At 38.9% G+C, this 23,774-nt stretch overlaps 1 protein-coding gene across 2 annotated transcripts in view; it reads left to right on the top strand.

Annotated features, from left to right (window-relative positions):
• The first annotated feature begins 14,066 nt into the window (after window positions 1-14,066).
• The window catches only part of CEP85L (centrosomal protein 85L), a 133,897-nt gene continuing 124,189 nt past the window's right edge, over window positions 14,067-23,774 (top strand). For both annotated transcript variants that reach the window (XM_037045860.1, XM_037045861.1), the window contains exon 1: window positions 14,067-14,467. In XM_037045860.1, coding sequence (XP_036901755.1) covers window positions 14,395-14,467 — 73 coding nt within the window. In that variant the 5' untranslated portion in view covers window positions 14,067-14,394. The remainder of the gene's footprint in view (window positions 14,468-23,774) is intronic.

The raw sequence follows: 23,774 nt of genomic DNA on the forward strand, positions 1-23,774 counted from the left end.
AGCAGAAGAGAAAGCAAACACAGAGAGATGCAGAGGAGAGATGGAGAATTTGGTGGAAAAACAGAATGTGCAGAGAGGAAGAGAAACCTGAAGATGTGGGGGGAGGGAATAGCACATTTCTCACCCATGTGTGAAATGGCAACGGAGAATCTTTATTTTACACTGATCTTAAAGGATAAAACAAACAAAAGAAACTAGGGTCAATTGAAGAACCTAAATAGCCTGGCATTTGAGTTATACACTCAGCAGCATTCTTACAATTAGTGTTAATGGATGTAAATTTCTAGCATGAAGTAATCATTCTATGAATGATAACTATCATCATTCACTTTGCTGTTTCATATATTATTCAATGAACATATATATCTAACCCAAGGAAGCTGGACAAAGAGCAGCTAGTGTACGTGGGGGCCAGTGGAGCATACAGGTTCATTCATCTTTCCTGTGTGGGAGATCTACCTTGCATACCTCCTCCTACTCCCCTCATCTCCACTCCTGGGCTCTGTCTCCTTTCCACACCTGGAAATACACTCCCTAAAGGAACAACACTGCCTCTCAACAACACAGCCCAATGCTGGGCCCGTGACTCTTGGGGAGCACAGGCACACTTGTGCGATTATACAAGATTGTTCCTAAGTCGTGTTCATGCTTCAATGCCTGTAGACTGAAAGTTTTAAAATTATTTCACTGATCAACTCAGTTAAGGTAGAAGTGACAAGCAGTGTTCTAAAAATGTGCAGTTATTTTTCCCATGATCTTTTTTCCAGTAAGTGACTACCAAGATAGCTGGCGCACAAGAATAGGTAACGGTTTTGTTTTCCCAAGATGTAGTCATTGCGATTATTTTTAGATAAAAGATTTGGAGCCAGAAGCACAGCTCACGATTATGTTGCTATGATTACATGACCAGTTGTTTTGGGAATTAACTCAACCGTGACAACTTTAAAGTCGCCACATTTTCTGAAAAAAAAAAATCAGCAGACAAAAACTGAAAATAACAGTTTCAATGATACAAAGTTCTGTCTCCTGTGACCACCTCACCTCTTTCTACTCTTACAGCTTGCACACCTCTTCCCTAGACCCTCACCCAGTCTTCAGGTCTTACCCACTCTGCCAATTCCTCAAACTCACTAATAGCTCCTCTTTTCAGGAAGTGCTCCCAACGACTCCGACTGAGGGGTCTCCCCTTCTGCTCAACTCATACACTGATTGTGCCTGTCTACACCCTTCCTTGTAACTCTTCACTGTTTGCCTAGGATTCCAGTTTATTTTCATATATCTCATTATTTCCATAGCTGGGTTTATAGTATGTAATAATTTTACATCACAAAAGCGATTTGTTTGTAAGGAAAACAAATTGTTTCCTCACACGTTTCATATTGAGAAATCAGTATGATCAACATTTTGAAAGAGAGGGGAAAGAAAACTACTCACAGTCTCATAATCCTAACACTAATTCTGTACACATCATTTTAGGCTGTTTGTAAACTTTTTTCTATGCTTATTTTTTCACTGATTTCATTGTAGTGGATAAACAATTTCATATTTTGATATTTTTCCAGAGAAAATACTAATTCATGGTTTTGATTTGTCAAATCTTAACACATTGCCATGTTTTATTAGTTTTATATAAAATATTATATATATGGTTGAAGTCCTTGTGTACCCTTTTCTCAATTCCATCCATTCCTTCCTCCCCTCTCCATAGACAAGTGGAATTAAATGTTTTTCATTCTTTTGCATTTCCAATTCCATATCATTTAATTGTTTGATTACTAATGATGTCAAACTTTTCTCCCACAGCTTAGCCAGTATTAAAGTACTCAGGTTCTACAGGCAGGTTGAATTGGGTTCCTGCTCTGCTACTTGCTAACCATGTCTTCTTGGACTCCTCTGTGCCTCAGTCTCCTCATCTGTAAAATGGAGATAATAGTCATCCCTATTCTTTACTGTGTCGTTATGAAGGTTAAATAAGAGAGTGCACCCCTGGCTGGTGTGGCTCAGTTGGTTGGAGCATTGTCCCTAAACTGAAAGGTTGTGGGTTTGATTCCCAGTCAGGGCACGTTACCTAGATTGCGGGTTTGGTCCAGGCCTGGTTAGTACAAAAAGCAACTGATCAATGTTTCTCCCTCACATTAATGTTTCTCTCCATCTCTCTCTCAGTCCCTACTCCTTTCTCTAAAATCAGTAAGCATTGTCCTTAAGTGAGTATATAAAAATAAAATAGAATTAACGAGACAGTGCAGGTAATATTCTCAGGATAGTGCTCAGCACTGAATACCCTTCATGATTACCCTAGATTATTTTTTGTCCCCTGTCCTTATAAAAATATTTGATAACATAAATGTGTGAAATGCTTTATCAAACATAGTTGTATTTACTCCTCACAAGAGCTTTAGGAGATGGCACTGCAGTGATCCCTTCAATAAATGAGGAGCTGAGGCCAAGGGGTCCACAGCCAGCGGGGTGCAGAGCTGTGTCTGAACTCCAGCCTCCGTGTCAGTGCTGCACATTTTGCTTGTATTGAAGCCCCGCCACCTCTGAAATTGCAGTCACTTCAGGACACAGTATCATGGGCCTAGGAGGTAGTTTTAGTTCTTTAATACAATTATTGTGAATCGATCCTAGTGTCTCTCTCACTTATAATTGTCTTCCTCCTCTGTATCTTGAATATTCTACATGAAATATTTATTGCTTTTATAAAACTAGATATACTCTTCAGTTTAACATTGTTTCCAAAATAACATAATATTATACTTACCTTGTTAGAGATTTAAGATCCCTCAGCTTGATACTACTTCTTTTTTCTGATTTCTTAATAAGATAAAGTAAAGGTCTTTAGTAATTCCTGCAACCAAATTTCAGTCCATTGATGTATTAATAACAAATGTTTCAATTTAAATAACCCAATAATAATCCCGATTATTTATTAATAGTTAGCTAGAATAGGATTAAAAATTTATAATTTATAAAAATTAATTTTAAAAGAAAAAATAATAAGTCTTATTTTAAGTATATTTATAAACCATATTTCACAAACCTTATTTTTAATTTTTTCAATGTGCAAAAAAGTATTTTGGATATAGATTATAATATACTCCTGCATGCATTAATAGGGAATATTAATAAATATCCATTTTGTTTACACAAATCTTAAACTATAAGAAAGTTTAAGCATACACCAAAATAAACTCAAGATGGATAAAAATGTAAATATAAGTTGTGACACCATGAAAGTCCTAGAGGAAAACATTTCTCGTGCAGCAATATTTTCACCAATATGTCCTCTAGAGAAAGGGATATATGGGGAAGAATAAATAAATGGGACTTCATCAAACTAAAAAGCTTCTGTATGACTAAAACAAAACATCCACAAAATGGAAAGGGAACAAACTATGTGGGAAAACATTTGCCAGTGATACCTCGGACAAGAGTTTGATCTCCAAAATATAGAAAGAACTCACATGACTCCACTCCAGGAAGACAAAAAAAAAACAATTAAAAATGGGCAAAGGACCTGAACAGACACTTCTCCAAGGAGGGCATACAGAGGCCTCATAGACACATGAAAAAATGCTCAACATCACTAGCCATTAGGAAGATGCAAATTAAAACCACAATGAGATACCACTCCACACAGGTCAGAATGGCCATCATAAACAAATCAATAAACAAGAAGTGCTGGCGAGGCTGTGGAGAAAAGGGAACCTTACTACACTGTTGGTGGAAATGTAGACTGGTGCAGCCACTGTGGAAAGCAACATGGAATTTCCCTAAAAAACGAAAGATGGACCTGCCTTCTTTTCTTTCTTTCTTTTTTTGTTTTGAATTGTTGTTCAGGTACAGTTGTGTCCATGTTTGTGCCACCACTTTCCCCAGCCCCACGTAGCACCACCTCCTACCCTCAACTCTCCCCTCTTTGGCTTTGTCTATCTGTCCTGTATATGCCCTTCTTGACGACCCCTTCCCTTCTTTCCCCTGATATCCCCCTCCCCCTTCCTCTCTGGTTACTGTCAGTTTGTTCTTTATTTAGATGTCTCTGGTCATATTTTGCTTGTTTGTTTGTTTTGTTGATCAGGTTCCACTTATAGGTGAGATCATATGGTATTTGTCTTTCACTGCCTGGCTTATTTCACCTAGTGTAATGCTCTCCAGTACCATCCATGCTGTTCTGAAGGGTAGGAGCACCTGTTTCCTTTCTGCTGTGTAGTATTCCATTGTGTAAATGTACCATAGTTTTTTGGTCCACTTATTTACTGATGGGCACCTAGGTTGCTTCCAGCACTTGGCTATTGTAAATTTGTGCTGCTATGAACATTGGGGTGCATAGGTTCTTTTGAATTAGTATTTCAGGATTCTTAGGGTATAATCCCAACAGTAGAATTACTGAGTCAAAAGGCAGTTCTATTTTTAGTTTTTTGAGGAAATTCCATACTGTTTTCCACAGTGGCTGCACCAGTCTGCATTCTCACTAATAGTGTACTAGGGTTCCCCTTTCTCCACAGCCTTGCCAGCACTTGTTGTTGCCTTATTTATGATGGCCACTCGGACAGGTGTGAAGTGGTATCAAATTGTGGCTTTAATTTGCCTCTCTCTGTTGGCTAGTGATGCTCAGCATCCTTTGACACATCTCTGGGCCCTCTGTATACCTTCCTTGGAAAAGTGTCTGTTCAGTCATTGCCCATGTTTTAATTGGGTTTTTTGTTTTCCTGGAGTGGAGTTATATGAGTTTTTAATATATTTTGGAGATCAAACCCTTGTCCAAGATATCACTGGAAAAGCATATGCCATGGATTGGAAGCATTAACATCATCAAAATGTCCATACTACCCAAAGCAATTTATAGATTTAATGCAATCCCTATTAAAATACCAAGGACACATTTTACAGATATAGATCAAACACTTCAAACATTTACATGGAACCATAAATGACCCCGGATAGCTGCAGAAATTTGGAGAAAGAACAACAAAGTAGGAGAGACCACCATACCTGACATCAAACTATACTACAAAGCCACAGTAATCAAAACAGTCTGGTGCTGTCATAAGAACAGACACATAGATCAATGGAACAGAATAGAGAGCCCAGAAATAAACCCAAGTCTCCATGGTCAATTAATATTCAACAAAGGGCACAGAAGCATAAAGTGGAGTAAAAATATCCTCTTCAACAAATGGTGTTGCAACATCTAAACAGCTACATGCAAAAAAATGAAACTGAACCACCAACTTACACCATACACAAAAATAAACTCAATATGGATAAAGACTTAAATATAAGTCATGATACCATAAATGTCCTAGAGAAGAATATAGGCAGGAAAATCTGAGATATTCCACCCAGCAATATTTTCACCAATATGTCCCCTAGAGCAAGGGACATAAAGGAAAGAATAAACAAATGGGACATCATCAAAATAAAAAAGCTTCTGCATAGCTAAAGAAAACATTAGCAAATGAAAAGGGAACCAACTGTATGGGAAAATATGTCTGCCAATGGATCTGCTTTTTGATCCAGTGACCCCACTGCTGGGACTATAACCTAAGAATCCTGGATCACCAATTCAAAATAACCTAGGTACCTCAATGTTCATAGCAGTGTTATTTACAGTAGCCAAATGCTGGAAACAGCCTAATTGCGCATTAGTAAATGAGTGGATCAAAAAACTGGGTACATTTACATAATGGAATACTATGCAGCAGAGAGAGAGAGGGAGCTTGTATCCTTCATAACAGCATGGATGGAACTGGAGAGCATTACGCTAGGTGAAATAAGCCAGGCAGTGAAAGACAAATACCATACAATCTCACCTATAAGTGGAACCTAATCAACAAAACTAATGAGCAAAAAGGAATCAGAGACTTAGAAATAAGAACTGATAGTTAGTTACCGGAGGGGAGAGGGGAGGGAGATAACAGAGGACAGAAGGGGAAGGGGCAGGCAAACGAACTCGAATAGAGGACTCATGGGCATGGACAGTGGAGGAGGGGGTTGACAGTGGGAGTAGGGGGTGAGGTAGGGTGAGCAATGGGGAAAAAGGCAGGACAACTGCAATTGAACGATAAAAAATAAAGTTTTTAGATGATATTTTAATGGTAATCTTTTTTTTTCAGTTTATCAGTACTCACTTTTTTCCTTTGAATTCGTCTGACGTTTCTCACATTAAGTGACAGTCTCCTTATAATATGTAAGAAAACCGGTTTCAGAGAACCCGAAGGGGTGGGAGTTAATGAGGTAGTTACAGACACATTACAAAGCCCTGGGGCCTGGTGAAAGGAGGGACACTTTAAATAGACACTGAAGGAGCAGAGTGCGTCTGAAGATTCAGGGAAACTGTGAGTTAAGAAACACATAATATTGCAAAGGCTGTTTAGTGAAATACATCCTGAAGTATTTAGAAAAGATCAATATAGGTCCAGCAAGCCTAAATCCAGTGTTTGTTTAGGTTTTATTTCAATAGGAGAATAATCAGGTTCTTTGCTCTTCCAGAAACCAGACTTCAGGTAAGTGGCAGTAAGGTCACTGGAAGTCTAAAAAACCATCCCTTTATAAATGCCAGTCTGCCCCTCACCTGACAGTGCGCCAATTCGCCCAGCTCCTCACCGCAGCAATACTCTTGGGTCTGGCCTTTTGCCAGTATGTGAAACGGAATCAAGGCATGTGAGCTTCGCCGTGGCTTCACTTGAGGGCCCCTCAGTGGACACCTTCTCCAAGAGGCCAGCAGTCACTGCAGCAGAAAGTCCCCTTGCAATCTATGAAGTTTACCTCCCAACAGGAGTTGTATTAGCAGGGGAATGCTCATGCATCCCAAAATATTATAAGAAAATTCACCGCAACCCCTTGGATGAAAAGGCCACAGAAATACTACACTGCCTGGTACCGGCTTCCTGCATAGCAGGTAGGTATTCAGAAGGTGGTAACTACCTTCACCCTGGAAACACACCGGAGATGCATACTCTCTCACCTGCTACCTATGAGTCATTTCCTCTATGAAATTATAAGCAATCTGCTATAAAAGATGATACGTGGGGATATGAAAAAAATTAAAAATTATATAGCAAAACTCAAACTCAAAACCAGGACATAAGTGGCATCGCTCTTCTATGCTTCAATTTTCAACAAACAGCTTCAGGCAGCAGGCTCAGGAGTTGGATGAATTCAGGGGCCATTTTAGGGCTAGCTGGGTGGGATTAGGTGTTCCAGTCTGCACTGTTCTCCTAAGCCTGCCATGGTCTGAAATTTAGCTCTTGGGCCTGGGCCAGAACCAGACTGACGTCCAAGGGTAAGCAAAGAAGGCAGCAGTGTTCAGCCAACTGCTGCACAGAATTCTCTAGATAAAGCCTTTCGTTCTATTCTCCCCTAACACTGATCAAATGTCCTCACACCCCTTTCCCCCCCTTAGTGTTTGTTGCTATAGGTCTCTGTTGTTGAAATCATATACTTTTTCAAGGTTATGAAAATAAATGTTAACTGTTATCTCTGTCTTTTTGGCCTCAATCGAAAAGTTATCTTTCAGCAATCTTTCAAAGTGTAAGTAAGTAACTTACCCAATTTTACCAAGGCTAAAGTTTGCCCTCTATCTTCATTAGGAAATTATCGGTAATAGAAAAATAAAGTACTTAGTTAATACCAAGACCGATTTATATAAATATTTGTATAATATCCTAAATAGGAAAATGTCATACATGTATATCATACATATATGTATTTGTAATTTATTTTGTCATTATTCACAGTACATGTGTGAACAGTGAAAATTTAATTTTTGGTGTTTGTTTCATTGTTAATTCATTTTATATTCTCTGTAAGAACTTATGATAATGAATGTATTTGATATTTAGGTGGTCTTCCAGTGCTTCCATTGCAGTTCAGAAATTGGTGATTCAAGGTACACAGAAAATAAAAAAACAAAAAGCCTCAATTACTGAAAGTATAAATATCAAAGTAATGAAAGTATAAATTAGTCATTCTGCTAGGTTTTAAAAACTTTTAAGTCTTAATCAGGCTTGTAAGAAAAGTCTGTGAGAGATTATTCTTTCTGAATTCAGTTTTAGGTAGCATGTTAAAAAGAGATTCGCCTCACATTACAAAATATTAAAATATTTTTAAAATGTCTTTTTTTGTGGCTCAAAGTAGAGTGGGGAAAAAGAATAATTTTAATGAATTAGTTTTAGTTAATTTAGTCTAGATAGGTCCAAATGTAAGGGGATCCCATTTGTTTTCAGGCGCATTTTCAAGAATGTTTAGGACAGCTTGATATGTTAAAATTTTGAGGTATAAATGAAATAGTGAAATGTCTACACAGTATTAGTTTACTTACATGTTTTAAATATACTAATTTAGATATGTTGCTTTTTCCACTGTTATATTTAACATATATTTACAATCACTACCACATAATAATTATTACACTGCGTCTAAAAGTTATCTTTTAACAGCTCATTTCAAAAAATGCAGATTCCAGATTTTACAGATTGAATTTATGTTAGGCTAAGTGACTTCTCCCATCAGCATGCTGTTGATCAAAATAAAGTAAGAGAGTGACACATCAGTATGGGAGACTGTCAGGATGAAGTACTGTGACTTCATCTTTTCTTAGAGGTAATCTGGGTTAAAAAACTTAACTCTCACTGTATAAATATATATATGTTTACACAATAGATATTTAGGGATTATAAAAGATTTTAGTGAAGTAAACCCTGTTTAGGTACTCAACAAACATTTACTAAGTAAGTAATGAACATTTTTATAACATTTGTTAATGTCTTCTTTCTACAAGCAGGAAAGAAATAAAAAGAAATTTCTTCTCCTACAAACCTGAAAAATTATAGCTAGATATGTGTTGTTTTCTGAATGTATTATAATACTTGTTAACATTCCAGACCTCGCCCTGGCTGGTGTCGCTTAGTGGATTGAGCGCGGGCTTGTGAACCACACAATTGTGGTTTGATTCCCAGTCAGGGCACATGCCTGGGTTGCAGGCCAGTTCCTGGCAGGGGACTCACGAGACGCAACCATACATTGATATTCTCTCCTTCTCTCTTTTTCTTCCTCCCTAAAGATAAATCAATAAAATCTTTTAAAAAATTAAAAAAAAATCCAGACCTCCATTGAAATTTTAGCAAAAAGGTCCAATCCTTAAATTAGCCCAGATCACTTTAGGGATCATTTCAGTGCAGTTAACTCTATTTGCAGTTCCAACGATCCCTATGTTCTTGCATTATGGGAGCAATATGGCGAAAATTCTTTGGAATGAAAAATCAACTAAAGTTAGCAGAGTTATTGAATAGAATTCTCTTCAACTACCTAGAAGTAAGAAAATTACTATAAAAACTATCTTAATGTTTTAAACTTATTTGGGTAGTGAAGTTGTAACCAATTCATTACTCTTATGTAACTAATTAAAATACTGTTGACCTCAATGAAGTCAGTAAGTTTCATAGGTTGTAAGTTGGCAAACTTTTCTAACTAGGGCGGCAGCCGCCAGGGCCAGCCCAGTCAGGACTATTGAGGACTGTTATTTATCTATACTACTGGACAGTTTCAGTTCATGTTGCTACATCCTGCCTTCCTGGTAACCCATCCTTGGTTTTCTGTCCTCAGAAACCTTTTCATCATGTTCTATAAAGCCTCCATTTTACTATTTAAAACAAATAGATGAAAACCCAATTTTTTAAAGTCTTTTTCTTCACAGACTGTTTCAGTTGGGTTCTCTGGGAAGCAGATGCTAAAATGGAGTTAGGAATGCAAGAAGTTTATTGGGAGGGGGGACTAACACCTGTGGAAGACAAAAGGGGTAAGGAATCAGATATGAAATGAAAGGCTTAGACCACAATAGGGATATGACAAGGTCTCAGTCGACTCAATGGTGAGCTAGAGTAGAGCCCGATGATTAGGAAGCTCTGCATGGGAAGTGAATGGTGGGCCCCATGGTCCCTGCCGTGCTTAGTCATTGGATGGGGCTATCCAGGAAGAGTGTGGTCTCCACTCAAAAGCTGAGGCAGATCCCACAGGCGCTAACAGCTGGAGGCTGTCGGCCAATGGCACTTCTTACAGCTGACCACCAAGGTCTTTCTGGGAGATTAGAACTGTAGTGCTACCTCAGAAATTAATTCCTCCCTTGCCTCACCTCTGAAATCTTAAAACTCCAATACCCTAATGCCCTATCTTTTCACCATTCACTCCCTTACTCTCATATTTGTTCTTTGATTTCATGTGAAATGTCCACTCTCTTATTCCCTCAACCTTCTTTCAACAATTCAGCCCTCTCTTGGTTTTACTGTTGTGTACCATTTTCTGTATTACTCAGGGATCAGGGACCTGAGATGAGTGTCCTTGCCCTCTTGGTCTGGCCATACCACTTGGCCACCTCTCCCTAATCTGCCTTCCTCCAGTTTGGTAGTGTCCGGCAGGACAGGAAATCCAGTAGCTAAGCAGACATCCATAGGGGGAGTTCAGGGAATCCCAGCCTAGAATGAGGATGTCAATGAACTTGGGCCCAAAGAATTTAGTAAATATTTCTTAAGAATGTACCATTTCACCACAATCCCTGGACTAATTAGTAATTCCAAAAAGTCAGGAAAAATTGTCACTCCATTCTGATACATGTATTTAAAGCATCACCTATAACTGCCCTGAGTATACCAATGGATGTTTTTTCTTGGTGAGGTTAACAGAGCTCCATTTCTAGACTGTATCACCAATGTAGGGTGCACACTTCCATGGTTCTAAGGACTACTCATTTAATCTCCACAACAATCCTACGAGGTACTTACTATTATAATTCTCCCATTGCAAATGAGGAAACCAGGCCTCAGACAGATTAAGTAATCTACATGTTTTCCATTCACCTTGGTAGAGTTGAATGTAGGTGTTAGAAATCCAATTAAGATTTGCAAATCCATCATCAAAAGACACAGTTTCTTAGTTTTCTTTATTCATTATTAGGAATGATTATTTGAGATTATAACAACGCATAATAAATTCAGCAACTTGTTATTTTTATAATCTGGAAGAGGTTCTACATCATGGGACTTGTTACCTTTTTGATCCATCAAAATTATCCATTCCTTTGAATTTTTAGGCTTCATTTACAAATCTGTTTCTACCAAATGGTGATTTTTCTTTAGAAACTATTTTCATCTTTATTGTTTTATTTTGCTACATTTTATTGGTTTTGGTATTTTTGTAAACATTAACTTCTCATAAGGTTACCCCACATTATGCACAAGATTTTCTTCTAATTTTGAAATATTACTTTTATCCATTGTTATATCACTCCAGTTCTCTGTTTGTTGTTATGATAAACTTATATAAGAAAAATACATGTAAATTCAGCTTAATTAGTTCAAAGGTTCATATCCAAAAACTTAAGATTTACAAATCAAACACTCATTTTTTCATTATAAAATAATCTTTTTCGAATGCAACATTTAAAAGAGTTTAATATGGTTTGGTATAAAAAGTGTTTTTAGTACTATTTTTCTCCTTATGATCTATTTTATATTTTTAAAAAGTTCCTTCACAAAACGTTATCTGAATTGCATGTAAACCAAATTTATATATATACACCCACATAGTCACTATTTTCATTACTTGTATTATCTCTGCTTATAAAAATAATTATCAAAATACTGAAGTTTAATAATATATGTCTTAGCTTGTGAGAGTTTACTTATGGTCTTTGTTGTCACAACAAAACAAAAATATGTCAGTTTACAACATAAGGCTCAGTAATTGTTAGAATAGGTGGTCCTTAGGGTCCACCTATTCTGGGTCTTGTACTATGATAAATTTTAATTATACTTAGAACCATGGATACTGGGTGTATTATGGATGTGTGAAAAAAATACTAGTTCAGTGTATACTCAGAATCCATGCTTAAAAAATGGATGGTTACAGTTTATTTCATATATATAATATTTTCACTTAGTATTTCAATTATTTTAATGACATTAGATCACTATCCTCCCAAGTTTAATTATAGGAAGACAAAAATGTGTATCTTTGGAGCCAGCTGCAAAAACTGCAACATGTTTTCCCTATTTGCTTTTACTTTGTAATAGGTATTGAAATATTTTACACAGTCTCAACTTTCTGGGTGTGCATAGTAGTAGCATGTCCTTCACATTGATAAAAACATGTTGAAAACCAGAGTAAACAAGTTTAAACAAATACTGGTTAAGATTGAGAGGCAGCTGGCAAAGTTTTAGAATAACAAATAAGTATTTATTAAACTCATAAAGGACCAAGTGAAATGTGTACCTGTCCATACATTTCTCAGAACTGTATATAACAAGTTTGGTATTAAATAAATGTTCTATGTAATATTAGATTATGGTAATTATACATCATTAAAAAAAGGATACTTTACCACGCAGTTGACCCTTAAGCAACCAACTCCCATGCTGTAGAAAATCCAGGTATAACTTTGACTTCCCATGGGCCCCTCTGTATCCACTGGGGATTGGTTCCACGACCCCCGAGGACACCAATGTCCACAGATGCTCAAGACTCTTACATTGTGTAACATGGCATACAACAAACAGTTAATACAGCCAGCACTCCCCACCCGTGGATACCCAACTCCGGATCGGAAGTACTGTTTTTGACCTGCAGTTGGTTGAATTTGCAGGTGGGAAATCCTGGGAATACAGAAGATTTGTTAAAAAAATCCGAATATAAGTGGACCCGCAAAGTTCAAACCCATCTAGTTCTATAGCTTCTGTAAGTTATTTTAGAAATTTATTGTTTTTGGATTCTTTTTGAACCTGTACTATTCAAGTACCGTATTAAATGAGCTAACAAACATTTAAATGAGGAAAGAAACCAATCACATTCTTCTTTCATATTTGTCACTTTCTATTCTCAGAAACAGTTGACCCTTGGACAACTGTTCATAATTTGGAGAAATAAGTGTAAATTTACCAGAGGAAGACTAAATATAAAACTGCGACTAGGTAAATTACAACACAAATGTGTAAATGGTAGATCATTAACCTAAATGTAATTTAACCTCCTGAAGTTTGAAGCAGTATTTCCCAATTATAGGGTGTTCAAAGACAAATGTAAGGCCTTTGTTAGCAAACTTCCAAAATAGGAAAAAAACCTCACTGGACTCAAAGTCTGTTAAACAGAGGGACTTGCTTCGTGGCTTACTTCTGATTCATCTGACAGGCGCATCGTCTACCTCCTACAGTGTTCGACTAATATTTATTAAATAAACCATTTTGTATCTAAATGTCTCATTATAATATTGTCAATGAGGAGATTGGAAAATGCTGCACCCTTCTCAGGATGCCTGCTCCTGCACTCTGAGTTTAGCTGAAGGGTGGGAACTGGCAAGGTGGGGCAAGGACGTGAAGGCGTGAGTGGGTGAGTGGTAAAGCGAGTTACTTTCCCATTACAAACCCTGGTGCCGTTTTGACTCCTTTTTGGTTGCTTGTCGGGAACAGTGGGCTACTGGATTAAAGTTTCCCGCCCCTCCTTTAACTTTCTCCTTCGGGTACTTAACTGCCCTTGGGTCTCTGCTTATAAGTGCGCATATCCCGATGTTGTAGCTATTTTACCACCTGTCTCCCCCTACCGTGAATTTGCAAGGCGAAGAAAACAGTCTTTTCATCCCCCACAGTGACCTATAAGCGCTGTTCCTGTCATGATTGATGATTTTAAACTCAATCCCAGCTGACGTAGGGAGTCCCTCAACCCTTCCCAGATTAGTCTTTATCTCAACCATCGTGCTGCGAAGGAAGGTCTTCAAGGTCTCTCTCGAGAAGTGTCCTGCAGGGCCTCAGGGGCTACCCAAGGGAGGAGGTTACTGAAAGATGGTGGGCCAGGCCACGTTACCGCCTTCTCCTATCGCAGGGCGCGGACACGGGGAAGAAAAGAAGGGCGCAGCTAGTAGGTCCAACCCAACCTTTCTCCACCAGCAAAGGAAAACCTAGGGAATACACACCACGAGCCCTGCGCAGTCCCCGCCTCTCGCGCCGCGCACGCCTTATATAAGCGCCCCAGACCACGCCCCGCAAGCTCCGCCCTGCCCCGCCCTGCTGCGGTGTAGCTTCTCTCGGATCCGCTGAGCCTAGGCTCAGCCGGGAACCGAGCCGCCGCCACCGCGGAGCCATCGCTTCCCCTGCCCAGGCCTTAAGCCCAGCCCGCACGGCTATGGCAGCAGCTGCAGCCGCAGCCGCCGCTGCCGCCGCCGCGGCGAATCTGGCCACTGAGCTTTCCGCTCGTCGCTGAGCAGCCGTTAACCAGCCCGCCCTCACACCGGTGCCGCCGCGGCCCAGGCTCCGCACAAGTTTCCGCCGCCGAAGAAGCAGCAGGCGAAGGTGGGGGAGGACTAACGTGGGGAATCGGGCGTCCCCAGTCCACCCGGCCTTCTCGCCCGCGATGTGGGGGCGCTTTCTGGTCCCGGAGGCCGGCGGCCGGGACAGCCCGGGCAGAGTCCGAAGCTTCCCAGCGGGTAAGTAACGGGACGGTCCCTGGGCTAGGTCGGGGTCAGGGCCGATCTGTGCGCTTCGGACCCCGCCGCCGCTCCCCTCGCTCCCCAGGCCTGGCTTCTCCTAGCAGTCTACCCGACGCCGCCGCGCGACCGACCACCCGCAGCGTTTCCTCCCGGCTGCCGGCACCCCGACCCCCGCGGGCTGACATCTGGCGCGCCACGTTCCCGGCCCTGTCCGTCCGTATCGCGGCCCCTCAGTCCCAACTTAAAGCTCTCGGGACCTCTTTGAGTTGGGCTTTGTTGTCCGTCTGCTCCTCTCTCTCTCGTGGGTTGTGTGGCTGACGTGGATAACCCGGCTCTCGGGGACCCCGGCGGGAAGGTCGCTGCGTCCCTGCTGCAGCGGCGCGTCTTGGGGCGCGCCTCTGTGGGCCGCGGTCAGAATTCTGCGCCTACGCCTGCAGCCTCTGCTTTCGGGCTCATTTGGGGGCGGGAGGGGACTGCTGGTGATGCCAACGCTGCAAGTGACCACCGAGGGGACATAAGCCCCACACTGAAACCCGGGCACCTCCCTGCAACCCTCTTCGGAGTAAGGGGATGGAGAGCCAATTGATCTTTGAACAACGAGGGTGTTAACCCATTTGCATTCCTTTGCCTCTCCCTCCTTCAAGAAAATTTTGGGGTTTACCGCCTTGGGTGTAAGAAGGGAGATGTTTGTGTCCGACAGCCATTTCATGCCTGAATCGCTCAGAAGTTGTGTAGGAGACACCAAATTTGGGTAAATCTTACCTAATTTGATATGAAAAATAAGGTTAGGGTAGTCTGCGACAAGTTGTTTGATGTTGACAGTTCTTCCAGGCACTTTAATCTTAATTGGATTTTGAACCTCTTTGAGAAGCTGAAAGTTACGTGAACCCTTTATCCAGGAAAAAACGCTATATGTATATAAATTTTTTTCCTACTGTTTCGGTGGTTCTAGGACTCCTATCGAGTAACCTTGTTCCATAAGATGTTTGGGCTCGACTTGTGTAACTGACTTTTTTTGTATAATTTTTCAAAGCTATTTTCAAAGCGAAAAAGCGGAAGCAGCGTTTGGAAGTGGTTTTTTTCCTCCTTTTTTTACTGGCAGTATTTTCCGCTATTTAAAAACTATCAGATATAAATGTCAAATAATGAAGTTGCATAACAAATAGAAATTGTGTATATATATATATATATATATATTCAAGGTGTACAAGTTGATCTTTTCAGTGTGTACATTGTGAAATGATATCCAGAATCGTATTATTTAACATAGTCATTGCCTCACAGTTACCTTTTCTTTTGGGGGCAGGGGATGGAGTGTGTGGTGAGAACACAAGATTTGCCCTCTTAGCAAATTTCAACCTTACAATACAGTATTGTTAACTGTAGACACCACGCTGTGTATTATATGTAGAGATACATATATTTCAAAACCCATGGCTAGATTTGTTAAATAATTTCATTAAATTAGGTCATGCAACACTTTTAGAAATAATAGTAAAAAATATAAGTAGGGAGTTATTTTCTCTAAAGTGTATAGTATTTGTTCTAAGAAGAGGAGACAGTAGTTGAGAGGTTTCTGATGCTTAAGCCAAGGAACATGTATAAAGGACCCATGGACAAGGACAACTGGCGGGGATTGACTGTGGAAGGGGGGTGGGCTGGGCAGGGGAGAGCAATGAGTTGTGGGTTAGTGGCGGGGTGCTGGGCTGGGGTGGGGGATTGGGACAACTGTAACTGAACAAGGATAAAAAAAAATTAAGTTCAGTGAGTGAGAAGACATTTCTTTATCCCTGAGTGACTGAAGGGAGTGGTTCCAATTATCTGTGCATATCAAGAGCCATCTCTAATGTCTTTGTAACTTAACCACTTACAATTTTTAATATTAACAGGTTTGGAGGAATAATATCATCCAAAAAGTGTATCCATTTGTCCACTGTTAGAACTATGAGATAGAAAATATTATAATGCTTAGAACATAAGTAACTGAAGCTTTGAAGCTGTAGTGCAGTCTCTAAACCTTTGCTGTGGCAAAGAATGTAGTAGAAGAAGACACTTCATAAATACTACCCAAATTTGAGGAATTTGGACAGATTTCTTTACAGAGCATATATTTTATCTTAGCTTTAATAATGATAAACTGTTGGTAAGTCAGGACATGACTTTCCAATAAAATATTTTTCAGCTGTAGGCTGATAATTGATTACTTTTATAGTTATAGTGATGAAATTATTTATGTTCCTTTATTTTCTTCTTGAATAAACAAATATTTAAAATTATTTTTATTTTGTTTAAAAATTATACATTACATGAAAAACTTTGTTTTTTTTTTAGCAAGTGAGCAGATGGTGAAGGTCAAGATAGTGACCTCTGATTGATTCATGTAGGGATTTTTTCCTTTCTGATAATTTAAAGAAAATTCATATTTAAAAAGTATTGTTCAGTATATCTTTTGACTAACTTGAGTGATTTTAGAGCTTTTCTGAAAACAAAGGGAACAAGCCTTCTAATTGGATTTATCAATAATCATTTTGGTCCTCTGAGGGCCAAAAGTGTGAAGGCAGACAAGTAAATAATTTCTAATATTTAGGAGTTTATCTCAATATGTGGGTTAATTCTAGGTGTCTGAAAACTGGTTTGTTTATACAGATATGTAACTAGACTAAAGGGAAAACCAAAGGTAATATAGAACCAGTATTCTAAAAAACTGGAGGAAACTTTCTTTTTACAGTAACAGCAGGAAAAACAAAATGGCATGGTTTGGAAAATACTGTCCTTTGCTTTAGGATTTAATTTTGTTTTGGCTTTATCAACAGTTTTTCAGCTTTATTGAGTAACTATTATAAGTGAGAATAAGGTAAATGGTTTCTGATTTCTGTGAATCCCCCCACACTCATTTTTTCTGTTGGATTGGCAAGGTAATTAGAAAGCTCATTTTAAATAGAACATGTAGTATGTCTTTTAGGTATTTGGTTGTGTGTGAGAATACCTTATTACTCAAAATGTATAATAATTTCAAATTTGGATGAATGATGGATATATTTCCTTTAGGGGTTAAAAATCTGGTATGATATAGTGATATTTTGGGTACTTATACTTAATTGTATTGAATTTGTACATTTTTATAAATCATATTTAAAAATATTAGTATATTCAACCTAAAACTATTTGGAGGTAGGATATGCCAGTTTAAAGTGCACTAAAAGTAAAATGTTACAGAAAACACTTACATGATCTGAAGAAATGGTACTTGTTCAGTGCCTTCAGCTTTTAAATCTACCTCTTCCTAGTTGATGTGTTGCGATAGGTAATGGAGGTGTCATAATGGGTGGTAGTGACGGGTGTGATTGCATCCAATGCTGAAATGTTCTGCTGCAGGTCTGATCAGGTGGGCCTAACAGTACTGTGGTAACAATGAAACGTAACTCTCCTGAACTCAGGTGGACATGTTCTTTTATAGTAAATAGGCATTGGTGGGTGAGGGGTCAGTCTCAACTCTAGTGATGACTTTTGTGAAATGAACTTGATTAGTTACTGAAACTGTCACTTCTTGGCCTGAATGAAGTGGATAAAATGAGTCCAGGCAATAAATGGTGAGTTGACAACTTCTTTTGTCACGTTGTGAATATTTCTGTATGTTGAGAAAGAAAGGCTTTACAGAGCCATGGTTTTTCTGATTGGATGAAATGTGTTATATGTGTACTCTGAGAAAAAGATGATGATGTGAAGGTTCCTGGGTAGTATTTTATTGAGTCATAGCCTAATTACTTTTCTCAAATTCTGTGTTAAAAAATGAAGTATGTGCCCTGGCTGGTGTGGCTCAGTGGATTGAGTGTTAGCCTGTGAGCTGAGGGTTTGCTAGTTCGATTCCTGGTTGGGGCACTTGCCTGGGTTGGGGCAGGTTCCCAGTTGGGGGTATACCGGGGGGGGGGGCGGGTAATCAAGCTGATTGATGTGTCTCTTGAACATTGCTGTTTCTCTCCCTTTCTTTTTCCCTCCCTTCACCTCTCTCTAAAAGTAAATAAGTAAAATCTTTTTTAAAAAATGAAGAATATGGTCATCTACATAATTTCTAAAACTATAGTGAGACACTAATTATTGTGACCACTTTAAGGATATTCATATTTTACACTGGCAAAATAATATTCTAAAAAAGAGGAATTTGTTGTATAAGGTCGTTTATTTTAAGAACGAGAATGATTGTCATAAAAAAGAACATCAAATTGTTCTTTATGCTAATATTTTACTTCTACTTTCTATTTTTTTAATTAAAAAATCCATTGTTGTTACCTAGCATAGTGCTTGGCACATAAGCACTTGGTAAATGTTTGTGAGTCATAGGCATTGTACTGGACTCTAAGGATACATCACTGAACCAGAAAGATAAGGTCTAAGGTCTGCAGAAGCTTGCATTCTAGTGGGGATAAACAGTCTGTAAATAAACCACCACCAAGATAATTCAGCTAGTGGTAAGTATGATCAGGAAAAGGAAATAGGGTGAGGTGGAAGAGGTTGTGTAGAGAGGTCTGCTCTGAGTAGGCTGGCCAGGGAGGGCCTGTGGGAGAAGGTGGCAGTACTGAGACCCGAATGATGTGAGGGAGCCAGACATGAGGGGAGGAGTGTTTCGGCAGAGGGGGTACAGAAGCAGTTGCATGATGGGACTTTGGGGAGTTGGAGGAATGTCAAAGCCAGAGAGTCTGGAACATAGTAAGCAGGGATGTGAGGTGATGGGGGCCTGATGATGGAAGGCAGTGTATGAAGTTTGGATTCTATTCTACATGAGCGAATGAGGAGATGACTGACCATTCTTCCACTCAGCACACGTTGAGCGCCTACTATGAGACACATTGTTTTATATACTGGGGGAATGGAGCAGACATTCCTTATCCTTGGTGTTTAAATATCTCATCTGGCTTTTGGGGGGGTGTGGGTAGAGAAATTGTGGAGGGGCGGGGGAAAGAACAGCAGTAGAGCCTTGGCTTGTGTAGCTCAGTGGATTGAGCACTGGCCTGCGAACCAAACAACCGCAGTTCGATTCCCAGTCAGGGCACATGCCTGGGTTGCAGGCCAGTTGCCAGTAGGGGACGCATGAGAGGCAACCACACTATGACATTTCTCTCCCCTCTCTTTCTCTTCCCCTCTAAAGATAAAAAAAAAAACAGCAGTAGAGAAGCAGGTTAATAGGTCATTACAGTAATTAGGTGAGAGATGATGGCTTGGATTAGAGTGGTTAGATTGGATTTAGAGAGAAGAGAATGGGTTTGGAATATATTTGAGCAGTAAAGCTGACTGAATTTACTGATAGTTTGGAGGTGGCAAATGAGGGGAAAGAGAGTCAAAGATAGCATCTCAGTTTTGGCTTCAGTAATTGTAATGGATAATGGTGTCATTTCCTGGGGTGAGGAAGAGTGTGAGGAAGTTAAGTGAAATCAAGAGTTCTATTTTGGCCATGTGAAGTTTGAGACACTTTTATAGAGGTTCATGTGAGAGTTGAGTAGGAAGTTGGTTATACAAGTAATGAGCTCAGCAGGGAGGTGGGAGAGGTGGAGGAAGGAATTTTGAGGGGTACCTGTGTGCATTCGGTGTTTAAAGTTGATTACATGGAGAGGGTATAGAGGAGATAGCAGAGACCATAGATAAGGCTGCAGAGGATCAAACTGTGGGACACAATGTTCTGGTCTTTAGGGGAAGAGGAACCATCCCAAGAGTTGGAGAAGGAGCAGCCTGTAAGGTAAGAGTAGAACCAGAAGGGTGCGGTGTTGCAGAAGGGAGGAGGCTGATGAAGGAAGGAGTGATCTCTCACTCCTCGGAGTTTTGTCCTCTGGGAGGCCACATGAGATGTCAGAAGAGAATGGATCAGTGTAGTGGCCAGTTTCAGCGAGAGACTCATTAAGATTTAAAACTGGCAGAGATTAGAGGTTCTCATATCCAGTCGTCTTACTTTATTGAGTAGACATTGATGTGTAAGTGCTCAGTAAATGATGAATGGCTTTCCCGTGCCACTTTTCAAACTAGAGTGACCAGATGTCTGGGTTTGCTTGGGACGCTCAGCTTTAAAACTGGGTAAGTGCTGCCTGGGGTACCTTCCACTCGACAGCGGCTGAGCCTTGACTAGAGGACTGAATAGTGTAAAGGCATCTGAACTAGTGTAAATTTTTCTTCTCATGTATGTATTATGCATGTTGCTTTTTCACCATCACAAAGTCAGAGTTGTAGCTGAACCATTGTAAGTGGTGTTTTGTAAAAGCCAGTGGCATAAAGCAAACTTTTGAAAAGCAGGGGATACCCATACTTTTATAATTATTTTTGCTTCTTTTGTGATAAATTGTTTTAAGATTTCACTGGGTAATGCTAATAATATAAGTTGGTAAGAATTCAAATTTAAAGAGAATGAATCTAAGGTCAGGAACTTGTTTTATGTCATCTTTACATAGATGCCTAAAAGTAAATTTGATTGATTTATTGTTGCTACTTTTCAGTACTGAAGTTCAGAGTTCTGAAGTGAACTACAGTTTTTATTTATCCTTCTTGGAAGATAATTGGATAAAGATTTGCACTACATTTCATACAAAGTTTAAAGTTTTTTAGGGGTTGGTTACATCACTCTTGCAGAGGTGAAGAGTGTGTGTTTATTGGTCATTAGAAGTACAGTGTCTTGCCATGGCATTACTGAAGCTTTTCCCAAGGCTTTTCATTAATACTGACCATTCCATTTCATTTTAGGAATAATGGACGGAAAAGTTTACTAGAATTTAAGTTCTTTAATATTGGGGAGATATTTATAAATTTCCTCAACTTATTTTCGAGTGTTAGTTTTGAAATACTCTAGAATAAGTTGAAATTTAGACTACTGTTTGTCCTCATTAACATTAAAAATTAAGTTAAAATGTATCAAGGACCTAAATATAAGACCTGAAACAATAAATTACATTGAAGAAAACGTAGGTACTAAACTTATGGACATTGGTTTTAAAGAGGGTTTTATAAATTTGACCCCAAAGGCAAAGGAAATCAGAGCAAATATAAATGAGTGGGTCTGTATCAAACTAAAAAGCTTCTGCACAGTGAAAGAAACTGCTAACAATACAAAAAGACAGCCAACCAGATGGGAGAAGATGCTTGCAAACAATAGCTCTGACAAGGAATTAATATCTAAAAATACAGAGAACTCATACAACTCACAAATAATTATTTGTGAAAAAATCACAAATAATCCCATTAAAAGTGGGCAGAGGACCTTAACAGACACTTCTCCCCAAAAGACATACAAATAGCCAACAGATGTATGGAAAGATGCTCAACAGCTATTAGGGAAATGCAAGTCAAAACTATAATGAGACACCACCTCATACCTGTTGGAATGGCTGTTATCAACAAGTCAAGTAATGACAAGCGTTGGAGAGGATGTGGGGAAAAAGGAGCCCTCATTCACTACTGGTGGGAATGTGAACTGGTAGAGCCACTATGGAAAACAGTGTGGAGATTCCTCAAAAAATTAAGAATAGAGTCACCATATGACCCCCTCTATGATCCCCTAGCAACCCCCTCTTCTGGGGATCTACCCTGGAAATTCGAGAACCTTTATTGCAAAGATGTATGCACTCCTCTGTACGTTGCAGCATTATTCATGGTGGTTATGAAGTGGAAACAACCGAAGTGTCCTTTGATAGATGATTGCATGAAGATGATGTGGTGCATGCTCCTATGTACAATGGAATACTAACCCAGCCATAAGAAAAGATGAAATACTGGCATTTGTGACAACATGGATGGATATTGAGAATATTATGCTAAGCAAAATAAGTTGGACAGAAAGTCAAGAACCATATGATCTACTCGTATATGGGATATAAAACTTAGCCTACTCTGCTTCCTTTGGAGGTCAATGGGCACATATATAAAAGCAACATGTTAGGTCTTACAACTTTATTATTTAGGAAAATTTATTTTCATTTCCTCCTGAGTACTGATAGTCCTTTGTTTTGGCATAACTTGCTGCCATGTAGCATATTTTTTCTATTAGTTGATATTATTAAATAGTTACAGTCAAAAGCAAAGGTAAACCCCTCTGGAATACCACTTGGTATACTTCCTTATGCTTCAGGTGGTTTCCTTAAAAACTTAATAGTTTTTACTGTACCTTATTTTTCCAGTTTATAAACAAGCAAAAGCTCTGAGAAACTAAATTAAGTACAAGGTCCTCATTCCACATAGCTACCTAAATACTCTTCGAATACAGCATTTCATGTAACCAGATGATGGTGCTCTTTGGCTTGTCACACACAGAAATCAGCAGGCATGTAATTTTCATAGGAGGAGATAGTTTTATCTCTGTTGGTTGCTACCCTAACCCTGTCAGTTGAGTTTCTTGTTTCATATAATGAGTACTTGGTGAATATTTATTGGTTTAAATTCATACTTTTACTGTGAAAGGTGAACCACTTATTTACTCATCTGATCATTGTTCTCAGTTGAGGTCATTTAAACCTCAACCCGAACAGACCTTAGTTTAAAGCTCTTTCTTGTTATACTAGAATTGAAAATAAGAAAATTCAGAATCACATCTGAAGAATATAGTTTTATACCTTTTGTCATAATGTTTTTAAAATTACAGTAGTTAATGAATGAACTTTCAGATTTTTTTTTAAATTTAGAAAGCAAAGAATATTAGCTGTTGATTACTTATAATTCAGTTTAAATCCTTAAATGCAAGAAAGCCAGTTCCAGTTTGATTGAGATATAATTGATACATAACCTTGTATTAGTTTAAGGTGTACAATATAATGATTTGATATATGTCTGTGTTACAAAATTATCACTATAGTAAGTTTAGTTAACATATATCACCAGACATAGTTATAATTTTTTCTTATGATGAAAACTTCTAGGATTTACTCTTAGCAGCTTTCAGGTATATAATTCAGTCTTGTTAACTGTAGTCACCATGCTGTAAACTAATCCTCAGAATTTATAACTGGCAGTTTATACTTTCTGACCACCTTTACCCGTTTCCTGCATCCCTTGTCCTTGGCAACCACCAGTCTGTTTTCATGAGTTTTTTTTATTTTAAAGATTTTACACTTAAGTATGCTTATATGGTATTTGTCTCTGTCTGGAATAGTTAACTTAGCATAAGACTGTCCTCAAGGCCCATCCATATTGCCACAAATGACAGGATTTCCTTTTTTATGGCTGAATAATATTCCATTGTATATAAACACCATCTTTTCTTTATCCATTCATCCAGTGATGGAAACTTAGGTTGTTTCCATGTCTTGGCTGTTGTAAATAATGCAACAAAACACGG

The sequence above is a fragment of the Sturnira hondurensis genome, unplaced genomic scaffold (assembly GCF_014824575.4).
Source record: "Sturnira hondurensis isolate 20B ecotype Veracruz unplaced genomic scaffold, ASM1482457v3 Scaffold0004474, whole genome shotgun sequence".
Classification (NCBI taxonomy): domain Eukaryota; kingdom Metazoa; phylum Chordata; class Mammalia; order Chiroptera; family Phyllostomidae; genus Sturnira; species Sturnira hondurensis.